Consider the following 27,300-nt stretch of genomic DNA (forward strand, 5'->3'; position numbering starts at 1 on the left):
TTTATATATATATATATAAAGCCGTTGTGGTGGATGTAGCAATACCAAGTGACCACAACATCAGGAAAAAGGAGAAACTGGAGAAATACCAGGGCCTCAGAGAGGAACTGGAGAAGGCCTGGAAGGTGAAGACCACAGTGGTGCCTGTGGTCATCGGGGCCCTCGGGGCAGTCACCCCCAAACTGGAGCAGTGGCTCAAACAGATCCCAGGAACAACATCAGACATCTCAGTCCAAAAATGTGCAGTTCTAGGCACAGCCAAGATACTGCGCAGAACCCTCAAGCTCCCAGGCCTCTGGTAGAGGACCCGAGCTCAGAGGATGAAAGAGACCACCCACAGAGGGTGAGAGGGGAATTTTTTTTTTTTAATATAATTTACATAACACTATTCCACTGTTCATTATTTCTTCTTTACTATAATCTAATTTTACTTTGTTGAAGATCTTTGTATGCAAAGTTATTTGTTCTAAATAAACTACATTTTAAAAAATAAACAAACTTTCTCTAGGCAGAAAAGTCTTGCAAAAGAAAAAAAAACAACAAAAAGCTGTAAAATAATCCTGTCACAACATTTAAGGGCAAATTACATTTTTAAAAATGAATTTAAGACATTTCAAGGCCTCAGTTCTAGTTAAAACAATTTAAGACATTTTAAGGCCCCCCTGTTTTCAAGCGTTAAAGCTCAGCTAGCTGTATTCCTTGGTGTGCTGATTATCAACACATAGATGTATGCAGAAGAGGAAAGAGGTGACTTTTCCTCTCATGCATGTTTCTCTTCCCATCTGTCGCTTTTTTCCTCGGATGCCCTGGAGGTCTCGACTCTTCCTGTTTCCCTCCAGCGATGTTCCCCCTCTCAACACAAATCCTCTCCTCCCTCTTAACTCACTTTCCATCTCAGTGCATCACCTCCAAGTCCGCACCGATCGTCTTTCCGAGGAAGACTCGGTAACTTGGGATGAGATGAAAATTCGATTAGCACTTCGTAATACTTTAATTGATTCCCTCTTTAATAAGTAGCGTAATTAGTCAGAGCGAAGATCCATCGCTCATTAAATTTTAGAGATACAATGCAAACACTGAGTCCCCTAGAGGTTGGGAAGTTGCTTCCCAGAGTGAGGTTTCTGTAACGTCAGCGATGCAGAGAAAGCTCAACTCCACAACAGCTAACCCAAAGACTCAAGGTTAATTACTGACAGATAATACGCCGCGCTGCAGGGGGTGTTTGCTAGTTTTTCTCTGAGAAGACAAAAGGTCAGCGCTGACTAAAAATAAGATGATGAAATCTCCACTGACATTTCCATGTAACTGTGAACTCTGCTAAACTTAGTGTGAGGAAAGATGTTTTCTTTTTATACCCAAATTGATAATATGCTAAAAAATGCTCCAGAATTTATGCTCTTTAAAATAATCTAATGTTAATAAAACTGCAAATACCACAGCTTCTCAAATTATGGTTCTGCAGAAGAAATAACTTTATCACAAAATCCTCCTATGCTGCTAAAATTTGGCAAATGCTTCTTTCCTGGCCAAACTTTACCAAACAGCTTGAGGTCCTAAATCAAATCTTTTATGTTTATAAGGAAGACAAATGGATTAGCTGAATTTGTTTAGAGCCAGAGTGAAGAGCCTGCACTCAGAGTGTACAGGTACTCATAAAATATCGTTTCCTGAGTGATTTTCTGAAGCCATTTTTGTTTTTTAGGAAACAAAATTTGGCTTCAGGTGAGGCAGTGAGGTTTTTGGGATTATCCAGTTCATGTTTAGGTGAACTGGTGAAGGTTTATGACGATGCTGTGGGATTACAGCGATAGGTTAGTGTTCATCTGGGCAAGTCCCAGTTCTCAAACACCATTCTCCATCTGCTGAATGCAGCGTTCCCAGTAGAGTTTAGACTGGGAGTCTATTGTGTCCGAGTCCGATCCAAACCACCAAATTACCCGGAGGACAAGCCTGAGGTAAACCCGATATACTGAAATACTTCCAGACCGCTAACTTTGCTCTCTGCTGGTTGGATGTATTATAGATGGATGGATGGATGGATGGACGGATGGATGGATGGATGGATGTAACTCACCTTCCTCAGCAGTGCCACCAGGTCTTTGGGCCAGGCCGGGCTGTACTGGACGCTCACCGTGCTGAAGAGCTGGATCAAAGACTCCACAGAGTTGCTGGCATGGATGTCGTACGGCCGCTGGGTTCAGAACCAACAGAACCAACAGGAAGAAAGAAAAGAACGATCAGATTGAACAAAACAAACAAAACGAATGAAAGAGAACGAACAAAACAGAACAAAAGAACAAATAAAACGGACAAATCAAACAGAACGAACAGAAAGAACAGAGCAAAGCCTTCAGAGCCTCCTTACAGTGAGGTTCAACATCTGCCAAGCTGAAACTCAGAGAGCCTCACCCATCCACGCAGCACCTCAAAGGCCGTCACCCCCAACGACCACCAGTCGACTTCAAAAGCGTAGCCTGTGCCTCCGCTGACAAACGACTGGAAGATCTCTGGAGCTGAAGGAAAAGCAGGAAAGCAGTTTTACTAACTATAACACACAAATGAAGAACAAACAGCCTTTACTTCCTTTTGCACCTTCAACAAAGAATCTGCAGCCATCGGCGGAGATTTCAGCAGTGACTCAATGTGTTTGATACATCAGCTTGTTGTCATTTAAACTATTTAAACATGTTAAAAATCGACTTCAGTACCAAAATGTAAACGGTGGGATTGTTTTTTTCCATCAGTAGTTTTTGCTCATTTTAAAGTATTGCATTAGAAAATGCTGGTGTTCAAAATAACTCATAATAATAAGTTTTCATACATGCTTTAGGTGGTTTTTGGCTTTTCCCAAAAGAGAGGAGATGGAAACACTTTTGCCGAATAAATTCTGACAAACGTTCCAATCTACAGGTGGGTCTCTGCCTTACCAGAGACACGAAAGCCCAAACCTCTTTGTTTTTCTAAGATGTGTGGTTCATGCTCGTTGATAGATACTTCCTATTTATTACATTCAAACTCAATTCGTCTGGTTGATTCACTCCAAACCAGAAGATGCAGCCACGCCAAATTCGCATTTTCTTTTTTTGCAACATTTTAAATTCGCTTGACGATTGGATGTAAACAGCTACAGTCTATTTGGGTTTGCAGTTAAGATTCTTTAAGATTTATTTTCCTGTCCAAATTTCCCGGTTCAACAAAGCAAACTGTCACAGCAAACACCGATGCTGTAAAGTTTGCAAAACACTTTTGTGTCTCGATCGAAACGTTTATTAAAAACAACTCCAGGAAAATAAGCAAATAGGAAAAGAAATGATAAAATCCACATGGTTAGATGCCAATGATTCCATTTAAAGACTTTTTTGATCCTGGATACATCATCTTTAGAAACAAACCTCAATCTGTGTTCAAAGTGGCACAAGGCCAGTTTTCCTGTTCATAGCTCATAAAGGCGACTCTTTTCTCAGAGCACAGCTGTTGCTGCAGAGAAGGAGCAGCTATTTAAAGGACACAATGGTGGATCAGTGTTACCCATGTAGGGCTTGGTTCCAGCCAGCGCCGTGGCTCTCTCTCCGTCCTTTATTATGGTCGCTATGTTGAAATCTGTCAGGTGAGCGTGACCTGAGGAACAGAATCAAAGGACAACATCGTTTATATTTTTAATGCCAGGACCTTAATGTGCTGATTTTGATTAATTAATTACAGACGCCATCACTACTTTCTACATATTTATATTCAAAATGCCTTTCTTGAGAGCAAAGTGGATTTTAAATTCCTTGTTTATGTGCACAAGCTGGGAGATCAGAAATATTCTGCACCAACTTTTTACAGGAAAATATAAAACAACTTTTTTTTGTTTTTTTTTTTACTGTTACTCCAGAATGTAAATAAAATAAATAAAAAGTGATGCTTCAGTGAACCGGATCAGTGTGAACTCATTATTTTGGACTTTTTTGTATTGCCACTGTTGTGACTCATCAGGAAGAAGCACGTTTGTTAAAGTAATGATGGATTTTTCTGCAGCTGAAAATCCTCTGGATTAAACACCAAAGGACTGGATTACGTAAAAGAATAAAAGAGGCATTGAATACAAGAAGAAACAGTCTAACGCCTTTTCTACTCAGGATTATTATATAAAAATGTAAAAGAAAAAGTTTGAAGCAAACAGACACCTCAGGGTCGCTTGTTTCTATAAAATCAAGGTTCCTCACAGTTTCCACAGAAATAGCTCAGTGATGTTTGTTGGCGAATTTATCTACAACAAAATAGAAGTTTTTGCAAAAAAGATGCATAAATTTTAACCCCTAAAATTAGTTTTGCTGACAAACTTTCCAATCTACAGGTGGGTCTCTGCCTTACCAGAGACACGAAAGTCCAAACTGAAGCAGCTTCAGCAGCAAAAACGCTCTGCAGCTTTGTCTTGGTCAAGGCTTTGACTAGACCATTACAACACCTTGATTATTTGCTTTTTCAGCCAATCTGCCGGACACTAAGTGCTGTGTTTGACCCGGTTTAATTTGATCCGGTTTCGGTTAAATTAAGGTCTTGTTTGACTATAGAATACTTTGGTATGCAGATGTTTGTGTTAGGACTTTTTCTAATACCGTTTATAGAGATGATCACATTGATGATGATCAGTTATGCACAATTGATTACTTTTAAATACTATTTTAAGAGCAGGTAGTATCCAGGTTTTCCAGGTAGTGTCCAGGTTTTCTGGCCTTTCCAGGAATCCCAGCGTTTTATTATTTTCAAATAAATTTTAAAACTTGTTTTTTCTGTCATTTTTTCTTCAGTTTTGACAAAAAAAAAAAAACTCACAATATTTCAATGAAAAAAGAAAAGTAGAAAAAAGGATATATGCTAAATCTTTCAGGTTTATTATCTTTGTATATAGCGAAAAAGATGATAAAAGACAAACAGATTTTCCATTTTAATTCCTCAGGATCTTTTTTTAGACGCCTCGTATCAGTGAAACTTGTACATTAAATTTTTAAAATCAATCTGCATCAAATCCCTGAGCTGGAAAAACAAAGTTATACCATCCTTGAATTCTGTTTGAGGCCCACAAACGGCCCCCGAACCACACTTTGGACACCTTTTGTCTAAAACATGCAAAAGGAAATAGCTTTGGGTTCACAAAATAATTTATAGTGGATGTCAAAATATTTTTCAACAAAACAATCAATTCTTGCAGAGAAAGTATATTATATTAAAAAAAGATTGTTTACACAAATTGAAGTTAGAGCAGGAAACAACAGAAGCATCAACGCAACTAAAAACAAATCAGTCATTTTCTTACCTTGTTCATCTAAAAGGATATTGTCCGGCTTTACATCTCTGAAAAAACACAAAACACAGATGTGATTGAATCACCTTCACATTAAGACACAGTTAAATGAAGTCTAGCAGCTCTTACAGCCTCTTTAAAGTACAACCAGAGCAGTAAAGGTTGGGTTTCATGCTCATTACATTAACTAAACGTGTTTGGTCTGCTCTGCAGCCAACACATTCTGAAACCGTGCTGCAAGGTGCCATCACATGTGGGAAAGCCTGGGATTAGATATATACAGTATGTGTAGATGTGAAAGTCTGTAGGAGGTGTGTTGGAGGCTGATGCATGTGTGAATTACGTGTTGGTGCAATATTGTGTCAGTAAGAGCAAAAGAGGGAGGAGATTCTTTCATTTCGAACGCCGCCGGAGGGACTTTAGGTGCAACAATATCTGCAGGTTCCCTCAAAACAAGCGAGTTACAGAGGGGCTGCGTGCGCCAAACACATGACTTTCACCAGGCGCGTCAGAGTGAACACGCTTGTTGTATTTAATCACGGTTCACGTCACACTGCAGCACGGAAACACAGGCAGCTTCCAGAGAGCGTCTCACAAAGACGCTGAAGTAAAAGCCTTGAAGGAGAGAGGAAGAGGAGGAGGAGGAGCAGGAGGAGGAGGAGCAGAGACAACATACCGCTGGATCTTAATACGTTAGGGTTTCATCACAAATTCAGTTTTTAATTTAAAAGTTTGACTTTTATATATATTAACTACACATCCCAGTTTTAAAATCCCTACACTGGCTCCCTGTAGCTCAGAGAATAGACTCTAAAATACTTTATTTGGCTTGTTAATCGCTGAACCACATCACATTAAAGATTTGCTGTTGTCATAGCAACCTTACAGACCTCTCAGGTCTTCTGGTTCTGGTCTGCTTTGCACCAGAACCAGAACCAAACATGGAGAAGCAGCATTCAGCTTTTATGCACCACAGATCTGGAACAAACTTCCAGAAAACTGCAAAGCAGCCGAAACACTGAGTTCCTTTAAATGGAGACTAAAACCCACCTGTTTAGCGCTGCCTTTGATTAAGTGACGGTTTCTGACAACCACCCAGGGTGGCATCTTGTGGGGGCTGGCATGAGCTAACTAGAAACAACCAATCAGAGCCAGGAGGCGGGACTTAACGCTGTTAATTATTGTCTGCTACGTGCTGCAGCTATTGTCTGCTACGTGCTGCCACGAATGCTAAAGCTAGTTAGCAGGACGACAGATGGAACAGTAAGTTGTTCCTCCACTATTAGCACATTTAGCAATCCATACACAAGCCTGATTGGCAGTGCTGAGAGCCTCCTCCTGGCTCTGATTGGTGCGGTGTATGTCTTCAGATGACAGTAACAGTTCAGGCAGGAGGTGGAAGAGATCGATTTTTTTTCTCAGATTATCCGTTTCATATGACATGTTGACAATTTTAACAAATATGTAAAAAATCTATATATAATTTTGATAAAAGTTTCTAACTGCAGCTTTAACTCCAGAGACGATTTATTGAAATCAGTGAAATACGAGGAAAAAGCAACACGAGGACTTCTCTGGTTCCTCCCTTCCCCTAATAAGACTAATTTTACCTCCTTGGGCACGGTGACACCTGACTGTTGCTAGGAGACCAGAGACCCTTCTTCGTTAAGTTGGTGCAAAAAACAAAAAAATGGTGAACAGTATCCTACTGTCGGAAACTTAAACGCTGGAGCCGCACAGGCCACGGATCCCCGGCAATGGGATTAGGGCTCCTATCCAGCAGAGACAGGCTGGTAAACATCAAAGCGTCGCTCACTTATCATATTAACACTTCCTGAATGAGAAATCAACGACAGGAAGAGCAAACAGAGGGTACTTGGAAGGAGTAGGATATTTCCCACATTTACGTGGATGTGAAGCTGGAAGCAGAGATGATAACGGACTGCTGGGCGCTGCAGGGGTGGGTGTATTTTTACAGCATATACTTCTGTCTGAGCACCTAAAAATAGCTGCAGATACACATCGGCAGGGGTGCATTCAATCATGTGTTAAGAGGCGGGCGGCAGCTCCTGAGCCTGAGTTACAGTTTATTTCTAGGTCCGTATATCTAAAGTTGGAATCTGGAGGATCTGTTTGTAAAGAATGGGAAGCAGTCGCTATTGAAACTGTTTCTAATTCACCTCTTTCTGCACATAAAATCCTGGTTTCAGGTAAACAAACATCCCGCCTCCCCAGGAATCAGTTGCAGGCGGGGAAATGTGAGACTGAAAGCTGGAGGCAGATTGAAGGAAAAAAGGAGTCAATAGATGTGTTGAGGAGCGAAACCCACTCGACATGTGAAAAGCTCGTCTGTTCAACGCTGACGGCTCGACAAGCCATTAAAAGCGGCACTGGAAGAACTCCCACTTGAGTCATGAAGAGGAGGAAACAAGGAGAAATCCCACAGAGCAGCCATTGATTCTACGCATTACAGTGAAACCGATGTGAGTCCTGATTCCTGCACATCATGTGAACACTGCAAAAAAACTAAATATTACCCAGACTTTTTGGTATAGTTTTTAGCAGAAACATCTTAGTGCACTTGAAATAAAAAACTAACTTAGCAGGATGTAGGAGCTTGTTTTAATTAGATAATTTCTTAATATTGATTAAAAATGCTGGTTAAATAACCTGCCAGTGGAACCAGTACTTTTAAAAATCAATATTAAGAAATTAAAAGTTAGTTTTGTCCTATTTCAAGTATACTAAGATATTTGGACAATAAACTAGACCAAATCTATTCGGTATGAGTTTGTGTTCTTGCAGTAAATTTCTCATACACTGTAAAAACATAAAATCTTACTCAGTATTTTTTATCTATAGTGAAAACATCTTACCGTACTTTAAATTAAAAAAAAAAAAAACTACCCAAGAAAGATATAGTAGCTTGTTTTAACTAGATAATTTCTTAACATAAATGTTTACAGTACTAGATCCATTGGTTAGTTGTTTCACTTTTAACAAGACATGTTTCCCATGTTATAAGTTACATAACCTGTTAGTGAAATCAGTAAAAAATACTTATAATTATCAATAAATAAAAAAACTGCTGGAAAGTTACTTGTAGTTAGTACACTTGAAATAAAACAAATCTAAGATGTTTTCACAATAAATTAGACTAAAATTACTTGGCATGAGTCTCTTTTTTTGCAGTGTATTCTCGTAAGCTGTAAAAACATAAAATTTCACTAAGTATTTTTGCCAAGTTTCTAATATCTTGTTAAACTTGAAATAAGACAAAATCAAGGTACAATAATGTTAAACAAGCTTATTTATCTTACTGAAAAATTATTTTCAGCAAGATAAGCTCATTTTAACTAAATAATTCTTGACTATTGATTTAAAAAATGCCAGTTTCACAGTTTGTTTCAGTAATAACATGACATTTTTCACGTGTTATAAGAGAAAAAAATCTGCAGTGGAACTTATTAATCAATATTCAAGAATTATTTACTCAAAATGAGCTTATTTATGTTGCTGAAAACTTATTTGTACCTTGGTTTTGTCTCATTTCAAATGTAAAAAAGATACCTGTACTAGAAATTAGACAAAAACACCTGGAAAGATTTTTGTGTTTTTGCAGTGTAATTTTTTCAACTCCGAGTTTTAGTTACTTTAACTTTAGCTTCTTGTAACCTTTATGCAAATTATCTGCTGCTGGCCACGTCACAAAAACTCAGTATTTACACTTTATATAAGTGGAAATGGAATCAAACAGATGGGCACAACCACAGCCTCCTGCACAACCTACAAGAATGCAGCAACTGGTTTCTGGATGGCAGCGTGGGTTGCTAGGTGATGGGCAGAACTCTACTGGGGTTGCTAGGTAACGGTGCAGTGCCTATCAGTTGTGACTTAATAATCTTGAGTTTTTTTCAAACGGCCTGTTTTCCAGACACCAATAGACATTAAGCTATTGCCAGAAAATGGCTGGATGTATTTTTTAGGATATTGAACTATTTCTAGAAGCAGTTGAGACCCAAGTGGAAGAATAAAAACGCACAAAATGTAAATTTTGTATAATAGGTTCCCTTTAAGTGACCATGTCTATGTCTGGAGCGAATCAGACAAATGTCAATCATAATTTTTTAGTGGTATTTGACACAAAAATGCCCCAAAATAAACCCAAATGTAACTTTCTAGAGTTTTCAAATGCAGTGGTGGGTCAGAGAACACTGAGATACTTTTCTATTTTGATAAAAAGAACAGCAGATTTGTTCTGGAACTTATACTAATTTGTACAGTATTGTATTTGCATCTCATCTTTCTTCATAAAAGAACAAACCTTCACATACATATTCCACCAGAATACTATTTTCTGCAGAGCAGCATCGTTTCATCCCCTCTGTTATTAGCAAGAGAACCAAAGTCTGCTTGAAAGACAGATCGAGGAGAAACACACATACAGATCACTTCAGAGGAAATAAAACCGAAACTTCTCACAACATTAATAATGCAGGTACACATACGCACACACCCCCAAGTTGTTTGAAGGTAAAAATGTGGCCCAGACAAGGTATGGAGCAGCATTCAAACAACGTTTGAGCCATCTGTGGCACTAAATCAGCAGTCTGCTGGGATCGCCGCTCTTTTGCTCACCAAACTGCAGACGCTGTATTGCTGCGCTCAGCATTTCTGTGCAAAATAAACTACAAACTGCAGGCTGAACTGATTAAAGATGATACATGGCCACATTTACAAAAAAGCTGCTCCGTTCTTCATTTAGGAAAGTGGAGCCCCACAGTCTGACCCACATGACCAGAGAAGCTCATTCAGTAACTAAATCTGGTTTATATTCTGAAAAGCCTCAACAGAATCTGTTTCTCCTCTCTGAACACTTTATAATAGAAACACTTTTCCACAATTATATGAATAAAATCTCAAATGGATTTTAATTTATCATGTTGATCTGAATAGCTTCACTACTTTAATAAATAAAATGTGAATCTGAAAACCTTCCTAAGATAAGTTATTTTTGCCAAAAAGTTTTTTTTTTTTTTGCCTAGAACATCTTTTGGAAATAAAGACGTGGTGATTTTATTTGTTGCCAAAGTCAAATTTGGCAAAAAATTACTTTGTTCTTTATTTTTGGAAGGTGAAAATATAAAAAAATTGTTTGACTGTATGACGGAAAACCAGAACAAATCTGTTAGTGGCAGATACTTCTTCACTGTACTTCAGCTTTGATTTTACTAACGTATGACAGAAACATAATATTCCCATCTCCATTTAAAAAAAAAAAGAAAGAAAAAACCTCAGAAAACTTTACCTATTTTAAAAAGTTGGTTTTAAAGGATCTAAAAGAGGAAGAGCTACTCAGATCTTCTGGAAGAATCTTATTTTGATTTGTTGCTTTTACAGTACGAACTGAAGTCAAATAAAGGAGGGATTACCAGTAGCAGTCAGTCTTGCAACAAATCTGGAGAGGCCTCTGACTGAAGACTGTTGTTGTTTGACAGTTTCATGGCCACCATTAGACGCCAACAGCTCAATTTAAAGACAGCAGAGAGAATATTTCACAGAAACATGTTTGAGTGATACAATCAGTTGTTGGCTAGCACTGCTAATCCACCTCGTTTGCATTTGCTGCTCCTTTTTAAATCTCTGAGATGTTGGAGTCAGAGATCGGAGAGCAGAGCCTTGCCCGTTGAGAGATGGTTTGAACTTTTAGGTAATATTTGAGCTTTTGAGATGCTAATAATCTGCTCCCAGTAGTAACAAAAACATTACCTTGTTGCCATGACTACACATCGTCGCAACTGTTGCAAAAGTAAAAAACAAAAAGTGAGAGCAGAAAGCCTTCCAGCTGCACAGCCTGCAAAACCAGAGGGAGTAGTTGTCCAACCAAAGGTTTCTGAACAAAATCAATAGATAGGAGGATGCTTAAGCTCTACCTGAAATAAACAACTCAAGTTGTGCAAAAACACACAACAGGAAACGGTAGTGACGCCTAACAGGAAGTGAGCTCAGACTGGATGAAGGTGCGAAACATCCAAATCATGTTTCTGTCATAAAACTGTCTGCAGCACGGCTCAGAAAGGAGAGGCGATTTCACGGCTCAGATAAACCAACTACAGGGAAAACAGATTTTACTCCATCTGCACTCAGTCTTAAAATGTAATCCGTCCTGTTTCAGCTGAAAACGGAGGAGCAAAGCAAGGTGGAGCATTAATAATGTTAGTGCAAGCTGCTGAATACAATGACACAAAGCCTCTTGAATGCTGAAGCTCCCAGATGTAACCTTGACTGTTTCTTTTGAAGTATTTCTTTGTAGATCTGCAGTTTCTGCTCCTTTGAAATTATTTAACAACTTAACTTAGTTTTAAGTTATAGTTGGCACTTCTATCTGTAAAAACTGAGGATATTAGGTAAATACCAAAAATGATTAATCGATTTAATTGTGATTAATCGATTATTGAAATAAAAGTCTATCAATTTAGTAACTGCTTAATCGGTAACTGGTGTTTACAGACTCCAAACATAGCACTCAAAGCAGTAATTAAGCCAAAATGGTACAAAAATTATATACATTTTTTAGTTAAGATGAGAAAAACCTTATTTGTTTGCAAATAGTCTCTACCCAGAATTGATCAAGTTTCATTTTTAGCTTCACCTGGTTCAAATTTAGTAAAAATGTCTCCTTTCGCTGTCTAATTATCAACACAAAAAATAATGAATCTATTAGTTGACAATATTTCTTAGCAATACAATTTTAGTTTTCTTATTTAAAAAAATATGTAATTATTTCCTTTTTGCACATTTTAGTGTATTTTATTTTGTGTAAAAAGGCTTAGTTGGTGGAATGAATGCAGAATGTGCCATTTTTAAAATTTGATTAATCGATTAATCGTCAAAATAATAGATTACTAAAATAATTGTTAGTTGCAGCCATAGTGCATAATCTGAGAACAAAAGATATAATATTCATCTTGCTGCTGTCATGAATAAGTCACAACTTTCGCTTTAACTTAAAGTTGCTCATTTATATGGCAGTTTTCTGTTTTTGTTACATAAGTCTGCAAGAACGTCCAAAATGAGCTAAAACAGAGTCACTAAAATGTAGCTGCTGATAGAAACCATGAAATCCTGAAGAAAACCAAAACAAGAGGTAAAAGGTGAGTGTGCACCTGTGGATGATGTGCTGGCTCTGCAGGTAGTCCAGGGCCAGAGTCATCTCACACAGGTAGAGCCTGACGGCGTCTTCGCTGAACTGGACGTTCTGCTGCAGGTGGTAGCGCAGGTCTCCTCCCAGCAGGAGGTCGACCACCATGAACATGTCCTCCTCGTCCTGGAAGGAGTACCTGGGAGCAAACACACCGCTCAGTGACGGGGCGAAGGGAACGCAGACGGCGCTCCAGCAGAAGCACAAACACAACAAACGGAAAGCAGGGCTGCATGCAGACAGCTACTAACGAGGATCCTGATGGGTTAGAAAGCAAAACACAACCAAGTCACTTATCTTAGTACAGCTGAAATAAAACAAAAGTGACTTACATGAAACTTTTTGGCAACAATAATTCATTAGTATTGATTAAAATACTAGTTCCATTGGCAGATTATTTTATTATAACAAGGCATTTTTCCATGTTATAAGTAAAACAATTTGCTTGTAAAGTTAGTATATTTTCATTAATATAAAGCAATTATTGTTTATATCTTGCTGAAAAGTTATTAATAAGTTAGTTTTATTATATTTCAGGTGCGCTAGAAACTAGACAAAAAATACTTGGTAAGATTTTGTGTTTTTGCAGTGTATGAAGACCGTCCTCATCTTCTCTCCATTGGGCAATAAATCTATTTTATCAATTAATCAAATTTCTGGTTTATGAATATATAATTTTTAGAAAATCAGACTTTCTTGTTTTTTCAACAATGCACTCATTGGGTTTCCGTAATTCAACTGTCAACCGTCGGGCCACCATTTTGTTTAAGAAGGTTGTTTTACAGCTTCTGTTTATTTACACTTTGAATGTTTGGATCTGGCTAAAATGATTTTATTTTATTTTTTTCCAGGAAAATAAAGACATAATGTCAAAAGAATAAAGTCAAACGACAAAGTCAAAGTAATACGGCAATAAAGTCCTAATATTACCAGAATAAAATCATATTAGGAGAACTCCAACACAAAATATTAATAAAAAATTATCCAAGTTTTTTTTGTTTATTTCCCATATACAGAAATCCTCTGTTAATAGCTAACTATCATCAGCGTAACGACAGATGTTTATCAGAACTAGTCCCAAGTTGACATTTGTATTTCACTCAGCCAGATTCAAGCTTTTAAAAACGAACTTTATATTCATCTGGGCAGAGAAAATCCTCCCTCCATGCTTTACATGGGGTTTTATGCTGTACGCTGTGCATCATTCAAGCCGTGGAGACATTTCTGCTGTTCATCAATAATCCAAGAGCCAAGTCTGAAGCAATTGTTTCCTTGTTTCAGTGATTGATTCTGTGTTTGCATCGTTCTTGGCTGTGGTTTACAGCAGCGCTGCTTCTTTTGTCAACGCAACAATAACATACCATGCTGGAGACCGTGGCTATTCCTGCAGCCGGTGATCTTTATCTGGCCTTCATTTTTCCACAGCCAAATCTCAGCTGCAGTGTTTATTCTTTTTTATGTGCATCCAGATACACAATGTCACAGACAAAGACACAAACTATTTAAGATATTAGCTTATTGTGTTCTTTGGCCTTTTGTTAAACTATAAAATCCTATTGGCAGGCTTGAAATCACGCTAAACACATCCATCTATCTATTGTTATTGTTCTGCTTCCTAGAGTTGGGGTGTCCAAAGTGCGGCGCAGGAGGCCTTTTGTGGCGCTTAGACTGATTTTGTGTGGCCATCAAATGCAGATGGAGATTTTTTTTTATTGGGAATCAGGCTAAAATTATTACCAGCAATTTTATTATAAGGGAAAATGTCAAGTACAACATAAAGCATTCATCTTTTTACAATCAAGTTTTTATAATTAATAGAATTACGTGCATCCAGAAACTTTTTGCTGCATCCCAATTAGCTCTCATTTAATTTATGAAGTTAGGCTCAAAGCAAACGCTTTGAAAGAAAGTGACCCAAATCTTGTTCTTACAAGAAAAAAATTGCTCAATCAAGCCAAAATAATTTTTTTAAAACTAAATGCCATTTTCAACACGGTATTTATCCAAAATCCTTTTTAAAGGTGACCTATTGTGTTATGAGCAACACAAAACATGCTCAGCTTTTACACTTGCATGTAACAATGGCGGAAAAGTCAGCTGACCAAACATCCTTGAGGTCATCTTGATGTTATGTATCTGAATGTAAAAGGTACACATAGTTTTATTTGACCAATTTATGTGTATATTTAACTTTTTTTTTAACTTTATTTATTGAAGAATGCAAGACCTCAACACTAACCTTGTCAAAGTCTGTGGTTATTCTTTATTACAATATTGCTATATTTGTCATTGTGTTAAAGATCCTCTGTATATTAATGTCATTTGTTCTTCAAAAGATCTGGGGTTGCTAGGTGATGGGCGGAACTCTACTGAGGTTGCTAGGCGACGGGCTGGGCTTCTATGGTTGCTAGGTGATGGGCAGTGCCTTCTGGTTGGTGCGTTACATTTGGAAGATTTTTCAATCATGTCATTTTCCAGACACCAGAAAACATTAACCTATAGCCACAAAACGTCTGGGTGTTTTTAGAAAAGTTTTGATTGTACAACGAATAACATCACTTTACTACAACACAAAAAGACTTATTTGCTTAATGTTAGTTTAGATTTTTTTTGTATTTTCTTGTCCTGAGAGTACTTTTAACTCAACAAGTTTGTCCCACATGAGAAAGTATTGTAATTGTCCTAGAGTTTCTGAAAGCAGAAGTGAGACCTTTCATTTATCAGGATGCTTTTTTACCGACTCAGCTCTCAGGTTTTGTTCATTAGTCAGACTCCCTGTCCACTGGCGCCATTCACTTCATCTTTTTTTACTTTACATAGACTCTACATCTGAACCCGTGCTCACCTGGAGACCAATTTAAAGCTCTCTGAGCAGTTTTGTCAGTCAGACTTACAAATCATGCAAGTCAAATTAAAACGCAGCCCGCTCAGTGACTATTTACATTCACTCCGAACAAAACACCAAACCACAAAAGTGAACAATTAAAGTAGAACAGATGCTGATTACTCAGCCAAGTCGAATAAAGACAGATTAATAACTTAATATCCCCCAGGTGGGAAAACAATCCGAGCCTCTGTGATTTCTTTTATCAAACTGGGCTTCGTGTGATTGCAAGTGAGCCAGTTCTTTATTTTCTCATCAAAGCTCTTCTGCTACGGTGATATTACTTCTATTTATAGCAGCAGGTTTCCTCTACATCCTCAAGTCTGGCCATGAACGCACACAAGGGCATTCTGATTGCTCATATCTAGCCGTGATTTCCAGCCAAAGAGGTGGATGTTTGCAACGGAGAAAAGCAGAAAACTAGTTTTTGGCTTCAGGAGGGAAGAAAACACAATTATTTCATAGTACCGATTTTATCCACCTGCAGTAAAATACATAAAGGCGTGTTATATATAGAAAAAAACAAGAGTGCATTTCCACCAAAAAACTTTTGAGGGTAATCTCAGAAATTTTCTAGAAAAGAAACAAGGACATCTCTGAGCTTGAAAAGTAAAACATTTGCTCAAAAAACTTGAACATTTTCAGATTAATCTCATAAATTTCCCAGAAAAAACAAGGACATTTCTGAATTTGAAACCTTTAGACAATTTCCAAAATTAGAAATTTTTTAACTTTTGAAACTTTCCGAATTTTTTTATTTCTGAGATTAATTTCAAAATTTATGACTTCTTTTTCCTATAAATTTTAAACTTTTACTCAGAAATGTCCAGACTTTTTTTCTATACAATTTACGAATTTACATTTTAATTTTTTTTGCAAATTTGCTAGAAAAATACCTAATAATTTTTTAGATTAATCTCAGAAAACTTCCAGAAAAAAACAAGGACATTTCAGAATTTAAAAAGTTGAAAATTTGCTAAAAAAAAAACAACAAAAAAAAACAAAACAACTCAAATGTTGAGAATCTCAGAAATTTTCCAGAGAAAAACTTCTGAATTGTGAGATTAATCGAGCAAATTTTTAACGTTTCAAACGTGGAAATGTCATTCATTGTTTCCAGAAAATGTTTAGGGGAATTTTACTCCCCGTTTTTTTTTTTATATATATTGACCCTAATGTACCATCGTAATAATGAGATTTACTATATAATTGGTGGAAGTTGGTTTGTAAAACCCTGAACTTCGTTTTCCGCCCTGCTGTGCGCTGTCAGGAGGAAACGGCTCTTTAGCCGCCTTCATCAGTCACAGTTATTCCACCTGGCCTGACCTTTCAGAGATCGGCTTCAGTGTTGAAACAGACGGACGGCCGGTCGGCCATTGGCTCGGCCACCTTTTTAACACCTCATTGTCAGACTCTGCTTCCCGCCGTCCTGCTGACAGATGAGCTCCCTCCGAGACGAACCCCTCGCTAAAAACGAGCTTCCCGGCCTGCAGACTGCGGCGTCTGTCTCTCTCTCTCTCTCTCTCTCTCTCTCTCTCTCTCTCTCCCTCTCTCTGGCTGTCACTTCCTCCCTCGCTGCGTCTGAGGTGACAGGGAGATGTCGGATAACGGCCAACAACTGGAGCATATAAAAGAGCCGGCGATGACAAGCAGTGACACTTTCAGGGCTCTTCCAGCGGAAAAGCAGAGAGAGGAAGCACAATTTAATCCCCCCATCTTTGGCATATCTTACCTTCAAATCAGCACAATGAAACTCCTAAAATGTGTCGGTTCTGAGAATGTCAGGAGCCGACTCTCCGGTTATTGCAAAACGTTGAACTTAGACAAATGTAGGCTGTGTGGATGAACAGTTTTTTTTTTTCTGAAAATAAAGACGCTTACTGCAGTGTTGCTCTGATTGGGAGCAGACAAAGGGGCAGATTACACTGCAAAAACATAAAATCTCACCAACTTCATCTAGTTTCTACAAATCTTAAAACAAAACAAAACAAACTTACAAGTAACTTTTCGGTAAGATATAGGAGCTTATTTTAAGTCAATAAATCCTTGATTTTTTTAAAAAAAAGTACTATTGAACTCTAGTGGATCTAGTATTTTAAGGAATTATATTTACTTAAAACAAGCCACTATATCTTCCAGAAAAGTTACTTGCAAGTAAGTTTCGTCTTATTTCAAGTGATTTACAACACAAACTAAACTAAAATATTTGGTAAGATTTTGTATTTTTGCAGTGTGGGTCTTTCAACCGGACCGAATCCACACAGAAACAGTTTACAAAACAAAAAAATCAACTGTCTGCCATGGCTGTGTCCCTCTGTAGAAGCTGGAACCTGCAGATATTTGGAAAGAAACAGACTTACACAGAATGGTGCTTCATAATGAGCACAAACGAATATGAATGAACACCTCTGTGGTCCGATTACCTGCCCAGAGCCACGAGGAGACCGAGCGGAAAGTCCGGTCCAGGACTAAGCTGGAACAGCCACAAAGAGAGGAGCAACACAAGACAGAGGCTGAAATAATCAGGCCACAATGACAAATGAGTTGTGGGAGGCAGAGAGGGAAGTAGGAGGACAAGGAAAGAGGAGAAACAGTTTTGAAGGAGAAAGTCGGAGAGCTTGTGGTTCTGTTGGCTCGAGTCGTCTGCAAAGTTTCAGTGGCCTATATAAAGCTCAGGCCTGGCTGCATGACTCAATCACGAGACGCCTGCGTTGTCCTCAGAGGATTCCTCCAACAATGATCTGACTGAGCGCTGCCTCTCCTCTCTAAAGCTCCAGAGTCACCTTAAAACACCGACCTGATTTCACAAAGTGAAACTTTAAGAGCAGCGTCCTACAAAATGTCCCGGTTTGAAAGCAGAGGGGCGTCAGCGCGAAAGAACAGGACAAAGTAGACAAAGTTTCCTCATCAAAACTCTTCTGCTGCATAGCAGGAACAACCCCAAAACTACCAAACGAGACAAATCAAGCTGGAACCAGCAAATATCAAAAAACGGGAGGAAATTGTGTGTTTGTGTCAAACTGCCTCATCGTCCAAGCTATTCTTTTATTATCTTTAGACAGAAGGAGCTTTTCCTCCCCAAGGAACAAATGATCAGAGTTAGTGCAGATCCAGAGGGAAACTGCTGGCGTCACCCTAAGACAGAACTAACGATGCAATAGCTTTAGGGCTGAAACGATTAACTGGATAAATGGTGATTAACTGATTATTGAAATAGTCATCAACTAATTTAGCAATCGATTAATTGTTAACTGGAGTAAATAGACTCAAAAGATACCATTTTCTGAAAAAGCAACAAATTCAGATGAGTAATTAAGCCCAAACTGTAATTTATATACAGTTTACTTTACTTTACAGTTTATTTTACTAGAATAAACATCAAAACATTTAGCATTTTAAAATTTGTCACAAATACAAATCTGTAAAATGCTGTGTTTATCTACACTTTATACTTTATAGTATTTTTAACTGGAAGTCCATTGAGAGTTTGAACAATTCACCTTATTTTGCGTCTATAAACTCCAGTTAATGATTAATCAATTACTGAACTAGATGACTATTATTTCAATATTATTCGATTAATCACGATTAACCCGATTAATTGTTTCAGCCCTAAACCTAATTTTGCTCCAAACTTCACACCGTTTCTTCTGTCTTAACGCTGTTTGTAATTAAAACCCCCAGTTTGTCTCTAAATTGGGTTGTTGACATCTGTACACCCACCTGCCGGCCGACCTCGCGACCCGGCTACACAGAAACGCAGAAAGCGTCCCCCAGCGATCCGTCAACGCAGTCTGACGTGCATATGGGGCGTGCTCTGTCTGGTGGCTGATGCCCACTGGAGCCGACGCCAAGCGAATCGGTGCAATTCGTTATTTCATTAGGGAGTTCGGCTGATTTTGTTAGAGAGCCAAGAAGAATCTCACACAAAGTCAAAATTTGCCATGACTGGAGGACGGTTGATGCACATTTCATGGATTTCACGGCTCATGATAAACATTATTAATAGTCTTTATCTCTGCCTTTCCCCACACTCCACATCGACTCTCGTTGGTATTCGTGTCACCAGGTTCAGAACACAACTCAAACTTCTCCCGTAGGTTCAAAGTAATTCATAACGTTGCTCCTCGCTACCTTTTCTTATCGCCTTCATATTTCTACTTCTGCTTAAACCTTGCAATTGCTAATATGTACTGTGCACTATAAAACATTTGAGCTGCATTTAGTTGTGTCTACTGACATTTACTCTTCAGTTGTAAACTTAAATTTGTGAGACTGTGAAAAATAAACTTGCAGTAGTAAGTTGAGTTAACGAGGGTCTTTCTGTTAGAACTTAAAGGTGACCTATTATGCTTCCTTGAACAGTTTAGGATAGCAAAACATGTTCATTACATTTTCTGCACAGAATTATTCTTAGATAATGTAAAGTTAATCTGCTCTGCTCTGCCTATCTTCTTCCAGAATGAGCTGTTTTAGGGCTCTGTCACTTTAAATTCAAATAAGGTACTCCTGATCACACACCCATCAACCCCCAACTCAACGTTTACACTCACACATGAAAACAGATGTGCAATTTCACAAACGTACATTATTGAAAAGCAGAAGTGGAGCCTTTTGCACAACCAACGAGGATGCAGCAAGTGGTTTCTGGACGGTAAGTCAACAACGAAACACTTATCTTTTCCAGCAGCCGTTGTACAGCGCATACAGCGGTAGAACCAGCTGACCAAATGTGCTGGAGCTCTGCTTGGGTTGCTAGGCAACGTGCTGAAGCTCCACCTGGGTTGCTAGGTAACAGTGAAGCCCCGGTAGGATGTGACTGAGCAATCGGGAGATTTTTGAAAGGTATCATTTCCCAGACACCAAGAAACTTTAGCTTATTGCCAAAAAAACAGGCGGGTGTTTTTCAGAAGCAGCACAAAAACACGCAAAATGTGAAGTGTATTAAACTGACCTGTCTGTGTTTTTATAGCAAATACTCATTTTCAAGCAACTGTCAATTTGTATTGGTTGAGGAAGTCTTTCTCAAATTGAGTGATGTTTAATTATCAAATCAGATATTTTATTGGTGCAAGTTAAATCAAGAATTTGTAGTTATTTTAACTTGATAATGTGAGTGAAAATAAAACAGAAATGTGTTTTTGTTCAACTAGAAGACAGTTTTGTTGCACAATGTGAAATAATTATTTGATTTAAATTAGTGCATCACGTTGAAACAACTCAATTCATGATTAATGAGGCCTAAAAACAATGTTTTGTTAAATCAACTTAATGAAATTCAAATTCAAAGTTAAAACCAAAACAATTTTCTAGTCGACGTTGCTTCCATCATCTTCTGTCTCAATCTACTGTAAATATCTCCTGTGAACATCTCCACTTCCCACAGCCAATTAGGGGGCCTCGGTGGAAAACCGCTGACTCGGCCGTTCCACATTCTACGCAGGCTTCGCCTCTTCCAGGCCTGAAATCAATATTGTAATAGGAACAGGATGGAGCACATTCATCCTCACCATCAGCCGCCCTCGTTTTCTGAATCTGCTGCAGAGGAGGAGGGACTACCGAAGGCCCAACACACCGTCGAACAGCTAATGTGTCAAACTCAAGGCCCGGGGGCCAAATCTGGCCCGCCGTAGCTTTTTATGTGGTCCTCTAGACTCCAAGTTACATCAATAAGTCCCACCAGTTTTTTACAATTCCTCAAAATTCACACAAATTCAGCAAATCCTCGCGTCTTTTCTGATTTTACTGCAAATTTTACTGCCTCAGCCTTACTTGATGCTATAATCAATACGGTGATTAATAAAAAAAAGAGATTAGCAGAAAATTCCTTACAAAAAATCACAAAAACAATCACAAAATCCTAGAGGGACTGATCAGTGATTATTTAATTTTAAGAAACAAACGTCTTTTTATTGATATTTTAACAGCTGAATGTGTTTATTCTGCATTCTGGCCCAACCGGCCCTTTAAGAACAGCCCAAAATGAAACCCTTGCTTTACAGGTTTCTGGCAGAGATGCCATTTAAAAGTGATGTTTTCTGAAGAGAAGTAAATCTACTTCAGTGTTTCTCAACTCAAGCATCAGCTGAGAAAAATGCTGAACTTCCTCCCACTTCTGCTGTTCACTTTTCACTGAGATAAAACGTGTTGTTGGTTCAGTTCTTCTGTTTCTTTTTGTGAATCTGCTCTGAAATTTTCTAGAAAATTTCTGAGATTAATCTAAATTTCTTTTTTAGCTTTTTTGTGGAAATTTACTCCTTTTTTCTCGTCATAATAACATGGTTTTATGGTGTAAAACACTTTGAATTTCCTTGTTTAGCCTTAAAATGAAGCGTAGCACGACAATCTCTTACTACACAAGGAGCGAAGTAATAAATAAATGAAACTATTACCATTGATTATATTTTGTGTCAAACAAAAGCACATTAATCCAACTTTTTTAAATACAAGTTCAGAAGCTGATCATCGACGTTTTTATGCACCTTAGCCGTTTTCTACAGGTAAAGATGAAAGAAGTGACCTCTGCTCTTACGGTTTTCACACATCATAAAGCAGAAGAAGGAATCAGTGTCTCCTCATGTGTTGCAAATCCTTTCAGGGATTTGTGAGGATTTGGTGTGCAGCAGGTGATGATTAATTTTTTTTCTCCTCTCCTGAAGTAATCCATTCGGCGCACCCGCAACTCCTACACAAGGTTTCTGTGAAGTTCAGAAACGGCTGCAGCAATTACGGCGGTCTGCGGACTCAATGCGGGCTGGAGGCAGCCTTGGCCCCGCTGATGGGATTCAGACTGGGCTTTCACGAGGCTGCAGCCAAACGCTTTTCTTCTGAAGCCGCCTCTTCACAGGCACAGCAGCAAAACTCGGGATGACTCAATAAAAGCAGGAGCCCATTTCCAGACACAGTGTGTGCAGGTATGAGCTGCGGGATATCTTACAAATCCTCTTAGTCTGCACATTTCTTTGTCGACAAAACAAATCAATGCCAAATGCTTTCTCCAGACTGTCGTGCATCTCTCCGAGTTGGTTCCCGATCCTCCCTTCCCGACCCGTTATTCCCTGTTATTGCGGGAATCATTACCTCGGCTGACAGCAGTTTTGTGTGTTTGCCTCTTTGGCTCCCTCGCGGCACCGTATCAATAAAAGCACTCCTGTGATGCTTTGTCAAAGCTGCCATTTTCTCATGAGATGCTTTTCTTTTTATTTTTATTGTTTGCTTTTTGAGAATTGGCAGTTCCCAAAAACCCCAGCTGGTCTGTCGCACATCCATTAATAATGAACTGAAAGCCCAAATGCCAAGTGCCAGAAATCGTAATGTTCTGTGTGAGGAGCCAAATGGATAAGGCAACTGTCAGATCTCCCTGGGTATGGAGGAAAACACACACACACACACACACACACACACACACACACACACACACACACACACACACACACACTCGCTGCATGCCCACGCAGTGAACCAATTATTTTCCTGGTTGTTATACAGTAAGAGAGACAATAGGAGCAGGAAGCAGCGTTCTCATCGGTCCCATCTCATTACCTGCCTTGCTGGGATGCATGTCTCAAGCATCAGCTAAATGGAGCAGACAGTCAATGTGATGCACAAATAACAAGGCTGCTGGCATTACGCTCAGAGAGGATCCTACAAACGAAGGGAAGGAAAACAATCACAGCGTTTTCCAGAATGAGACGTCAGACACTGATGAGTGTTTTAAGAACAAAACATGAAAGATAAAGTCTGATTGATGGATGGATGGATGGATGGATGGATGGATGGATGGATGGATGGATGGATGGATGGATGGATGGATGGATGGATGGACAGGTCAGAAATGACTATTTTAATGTCAAATCTCCTTCTACCACCAGAAGAACCATTGCGTAATCTCTCATAATCTTAATTTCCTTTGTTCCAATCAGCCGCTCGCTCGCCATCTTGCTGAGGCAGAACCAGATCCAGACCCGTTTTCCTCCCAGCAGGTCAGTTACGTCCTGTTTTTCCTCTCTGACGTCTTACGCACCGGCGCAGCCTCTCGCCATCGGAGGCTAAACAGCTGCGACCCAAAACCACAACACAGCTGGTTTCACCCAACACGCCTCGCTCACGGCGCAGAGAGGACGAAAAAACACCATTTTGACAAGCCGCCATATCCTTCTGCATCACTGACGCTCCGATATGATACACAGAAAAGAAAAAACATACTTTTTTCTAGCAAATACCGCATTTTCTGGACTACAGGGCGCACTTTAAAGCGTTTAATTTGATCAAAAACAACAGTGCGCCTTATATATTGTTCTGGATTAATTCTGGTTGTGCTTACTTACCTCGAAGTGATTTCGTGTGGCTCACGGCGCTCTGTTAAAATATCTTAGATATGTCACATTATGGCTACCGTAGCCAGGAGCGTCGCGGAGTAATACTGCGCTTTGACTAATTGATGATTGTTTAGCTTCGCTTTGCTTTATGCGCCGTATATTACGGTGAAGATCGCAAATAGACAGTCATGAACAGTGAAAATGATATTGTGGGTCGATTACGCTCCAAAAATACAAAATCTTACCAAGTGTTTCTTTGGAAATATCTTTGGAAACTTTAAATAAAAAAGTAACTTACAAGTAACCTTTCAGCAAGATATGAGAGCTTGTTTTAAGTAAAAAACTCCTCAATACTGATTTTTAAAAATGTACTAGTTACATTTGCAGATAAATTCACTTATAAGACATTTTACCATAATCTGCCAGTGGAACTGGTACTTTTTAGTCATCATTAAGGAGTTATTGACTTAAAACAAGCTGCTATATCTTTCTGAAATGTTACTTCTTTTGCTTATTTCAAGTGGACAAAGATATTTGCACTAAAAACTAGAAAGAAAATAATCTGTAAAACTTCCATGATTTCTTTATTTTCCACTTTTCAATGGTCGTATATAAGGTAAAACATCACAATCAGCTTGTAGAGAAAAGCGCTGCCGCAACAGTCATGCTGATGTTGAAAGAGGAAAAACAACATTCAACCATCGACTTAAACAACCTAATTATCTTAGAAAAGTTTTTTTCTTTTCACAGTACTTCTGTCTGTTTGCTTATTTAATTGTTTTTCAACCCACTCAGTCAATCCAAGCTACCTTTTTCAACTTATCTAACATAATTTTCATTTAACTCTTTTGTTTTCTTGCTCCGTAGGATAACGCTGCTTCTCCTCCACTGAAAGTCGGTCATTGTCTCAGGCTTTTTCTTTACGCCGCCCACTCCGCTCAGTCAGCCAACCTTCTTCCCCTCCGCCAACATCTACTTCCTTCCAGCTGACACTCAGCATCAGCTTCATCACTTTTCACCACCCACACCGCTGTCTTCCTCAGTCTTTTTTGGCCTGTTGGCCCAATTTGATCAGGAAATTTAAATAGGTTGAACATTTAATAGACAGATCTTTCTTTGGTAAGACGCTGAACATCTATTCTAGAAGATGAGCAAAAAAGACAAAAACAGAGATGAATCCTCTCAGGTTTTGTTATTTACCAACAGGAAGGTCTTGACTTTAATCTTTTAAAGAGTAATTGTTTTCTACATTTTTTTAAGAGAGCCAGACTTGAAGGTCAAATTTTCCTTATGATCTCACAAAAGTAATCCTCCAGGAAAGTCAAATGTTTATCTTATTGTTCAAGAAACAAGAAAATAGAAATAATTGAGTTAATATGACCTAAAACAGGAAACGTTTTGCCTGATTTAATGTCAAATATTGAACAAAAAAGGTCCTTAGTCCTTTTGTACTCATATAAATAACTGGTTTCCACCGCTAACTAAAACATTTGTTGCGCTAATCATAAACATTAGTTCTGCTAACGCTAAAGCACTATGCTAACATTATTAAATTAAATCTGCTGTGGAGATACTAAAACCCAATTTAATATTGACATTACAATTTACTTTAGATATTGTATTTATCTGTTTTCTTTTGTTACTGTTTCTTGTTTGAAATAAAGTTAATGAACGGAAAAAAGAGAATGAACGAGAAGAGAGGAAACAGAACTGCATCTTCATCCACTTCAAAATAAGAGCATGAACATCAAAATTTGATGAATTTGAAAATTTCTAAAATTTTGATACTGAAAAATTAAAGCTAAGTGTGCTAAATGTTTTCAAAGTTAGCCAAAGTGCTAAGGGAAAAACTAGCTCTCCTATTAGCGCATTAGCGGAGGTGTGGCCAACACTGCTGGCTTCAAATGCACATATTTAACCCAACATGAATCTGATGTAAAAACATTGCATGAATTTACAGTTAAATGGCCATAAAAGGAGCTTAAAGCAAAAGAATGTGTCCACCATTGTTTTTCTTGTACAAATCAAATCCTCTTGTGTTATTTTAAGTGAACCGTCTTGTTTAGGTATAATTAGAAAATCAATGCATAAATTTTTTTAAACCGCATTGACATTTCTGTCACTATTTCACCACTGAAGCCAATAAACGTAGGAAATACTGACTGTGTGCTGCCAGCCTGTGTACAAATCCTGAGATAAAATGTCTTTTTCTGGCTGCACTGCCAAGCGCTAAAAGGTACCAGCTAAAGGGAAAACAAACTGCTGAGCACGGCACCACTGCGACTGTGGTGGGAGGGAAGCCGAGACGCGGCCGCTGTTCCCCCAGTGAGATGGACAGCGACTTTTTGGAGAGTCTCATGAGCAGGGAGAGGAGGTGTGAAACTTCTAATTCCCACATAGCTGCAAAGACAGTGTGTTTGTCGCTAATGGGCACTCAAAATAGTGCTGGATGCAGAATATGAGAGGGAGAGTGGAGCAGCCCGGCACATTGAAAACTAGAACACAGAAGGTTCTGGCAGCCGCAAACTCCTACAGGGAATTATATAAAAAAATATACACACAGAGCCACTACTGTATGCTCATTAAAATGTCCTCAGTTTCTCCAAGAAGGGGAGAATCTCTAACAGGGAAAACATCCAATAGATCAAACTTAAATCAGAACTTTACCAGGCTGCAAGTCCAAAACATTAATTTGTGTGGTTTGCTTGTAATCATCACAGGATGTGTCAGATACAAAATTTACTGGCAGCCATTGCTCTGAAACACGCAACTATTCTCCCAATTACAGAGGAGTACAGTGCTTTGTCTAATAGGCAGCGAATGCCAGCTTCACAATTACATTTGGAAATGAGTCCCGCCTGAGAACGAGAGCGTTGAATAATGAAGTCAGCCTCCGTTCACCCACATATCAGGCTCCAGGGAGTAGTAAGGTCATTTCAAAGTGTGGTAATTATCAAATGTGCGTTTCATGGGCTCAGAGTCTAAACTAATATGCAAAAAATATCTCCTCTGTGTAAATTGTTTCTCAACTTAATAGAGGTTTGTTTGTGGAGAAAATAAAACTTGATTAAAGAAATGCATGCATGCGACACAATGAGCGCAAAACCCACAGAAAGCAGATCTGGGGAGAAGCATGCACTGCAGAAAACGCACAGACAATACAGCAAGCGACAGCAGACCACACTGAAAGTGTAAAAACATTGGATAGTCACCAGAGATTTACTAAAAATACATGTTCAATTTCCTGTAGGATCTCAAGCTCTCTAAAGACGTTTCGGACCTCATCTCTCTCTATGCACTGCTGTTTGTTCATGTACTTCATGGCGTACATCTTCTCTGTGTCCCTCTTTTGCACAATGCATACCTGCAGGGGGAACAAACAGAGAGGGGGAAGGAGGGATGGAGAGAGGAGAAGAAGACAAGAAGAGTAAACATGTTAGAAGATAAACAGGTTTCGTTGGTTTAAAGACACAAACAAGAAAACATCATTCAGCTGCTGATTATTCCAGCGGAAGGAAAATACCAGAAATACGTTAGGTAGGTAGGTAGGTAGGTAGGTAGGTAGGTAGGTAGGTAGGTAGGTAGGTAGGTAGGTAGGTAGGTAGGTAGG

At 38.7% G+C, this 27,300-nt stretch overlaps 1 protein-coding gene across 1 annotated transcript in view; it reads right to left on the bottom strand.

Annotated features, from left to right (window-relative positions):
- Window positions 1-27,300, bottom strand: part of stk32c (serine/threonine kinase 32C) — a 97,666-nt gene that overhangs the window by 12,863 nt on the left and 57,503 nt on the right. Inside the window, exons 3-8 of the mRNA XM_015033580.1 lie at window positions 26,903-27,054; window positions 12,454-12,627; window positions 5,300-5,337; window positions 3,529-3,618; window positions 2,410-2,513; window positions 2,075-2,191 (exon numbers count right to left, since the gene is read on the bottom strand). Of these exons, the coding sequence (XP_014889066.1) occupies window positions 2,075-2,191; window positions 2,410-2,513; window positions 3,529-3,618; window positions 5,300-5,337; window positions 12,454-12,627; window positions 26,903-27,054 (675 nt within the window). The remainder of the gene's footprint in view (window positions 1-2,074; window positions 2,192-2,409; window positions 2,514-3,528; window positions 3,619-5,299; window positions 5,338-12,453; window positions 12,628-26,902; window positions 27,055-27,300) is intronic.

This window comes from Poecilia latipinna, unplaced genomic scaffold (assembly GCF_001443285.1).
Source record: "Poecilia latipinna isolate Pla-1442-1.1 unplaced genomic scaffold, P_latipinna-1.0 Scaffold273, whole genome shotgun sequence".
In the NCBI taxonomy this organism is placed as follows: Eukaryota; Metazoa; Chordata; class Actinopteri; order Cyprinodontiformes; family Poeciliidae; genus Poecilia; species Poecilia latipinna.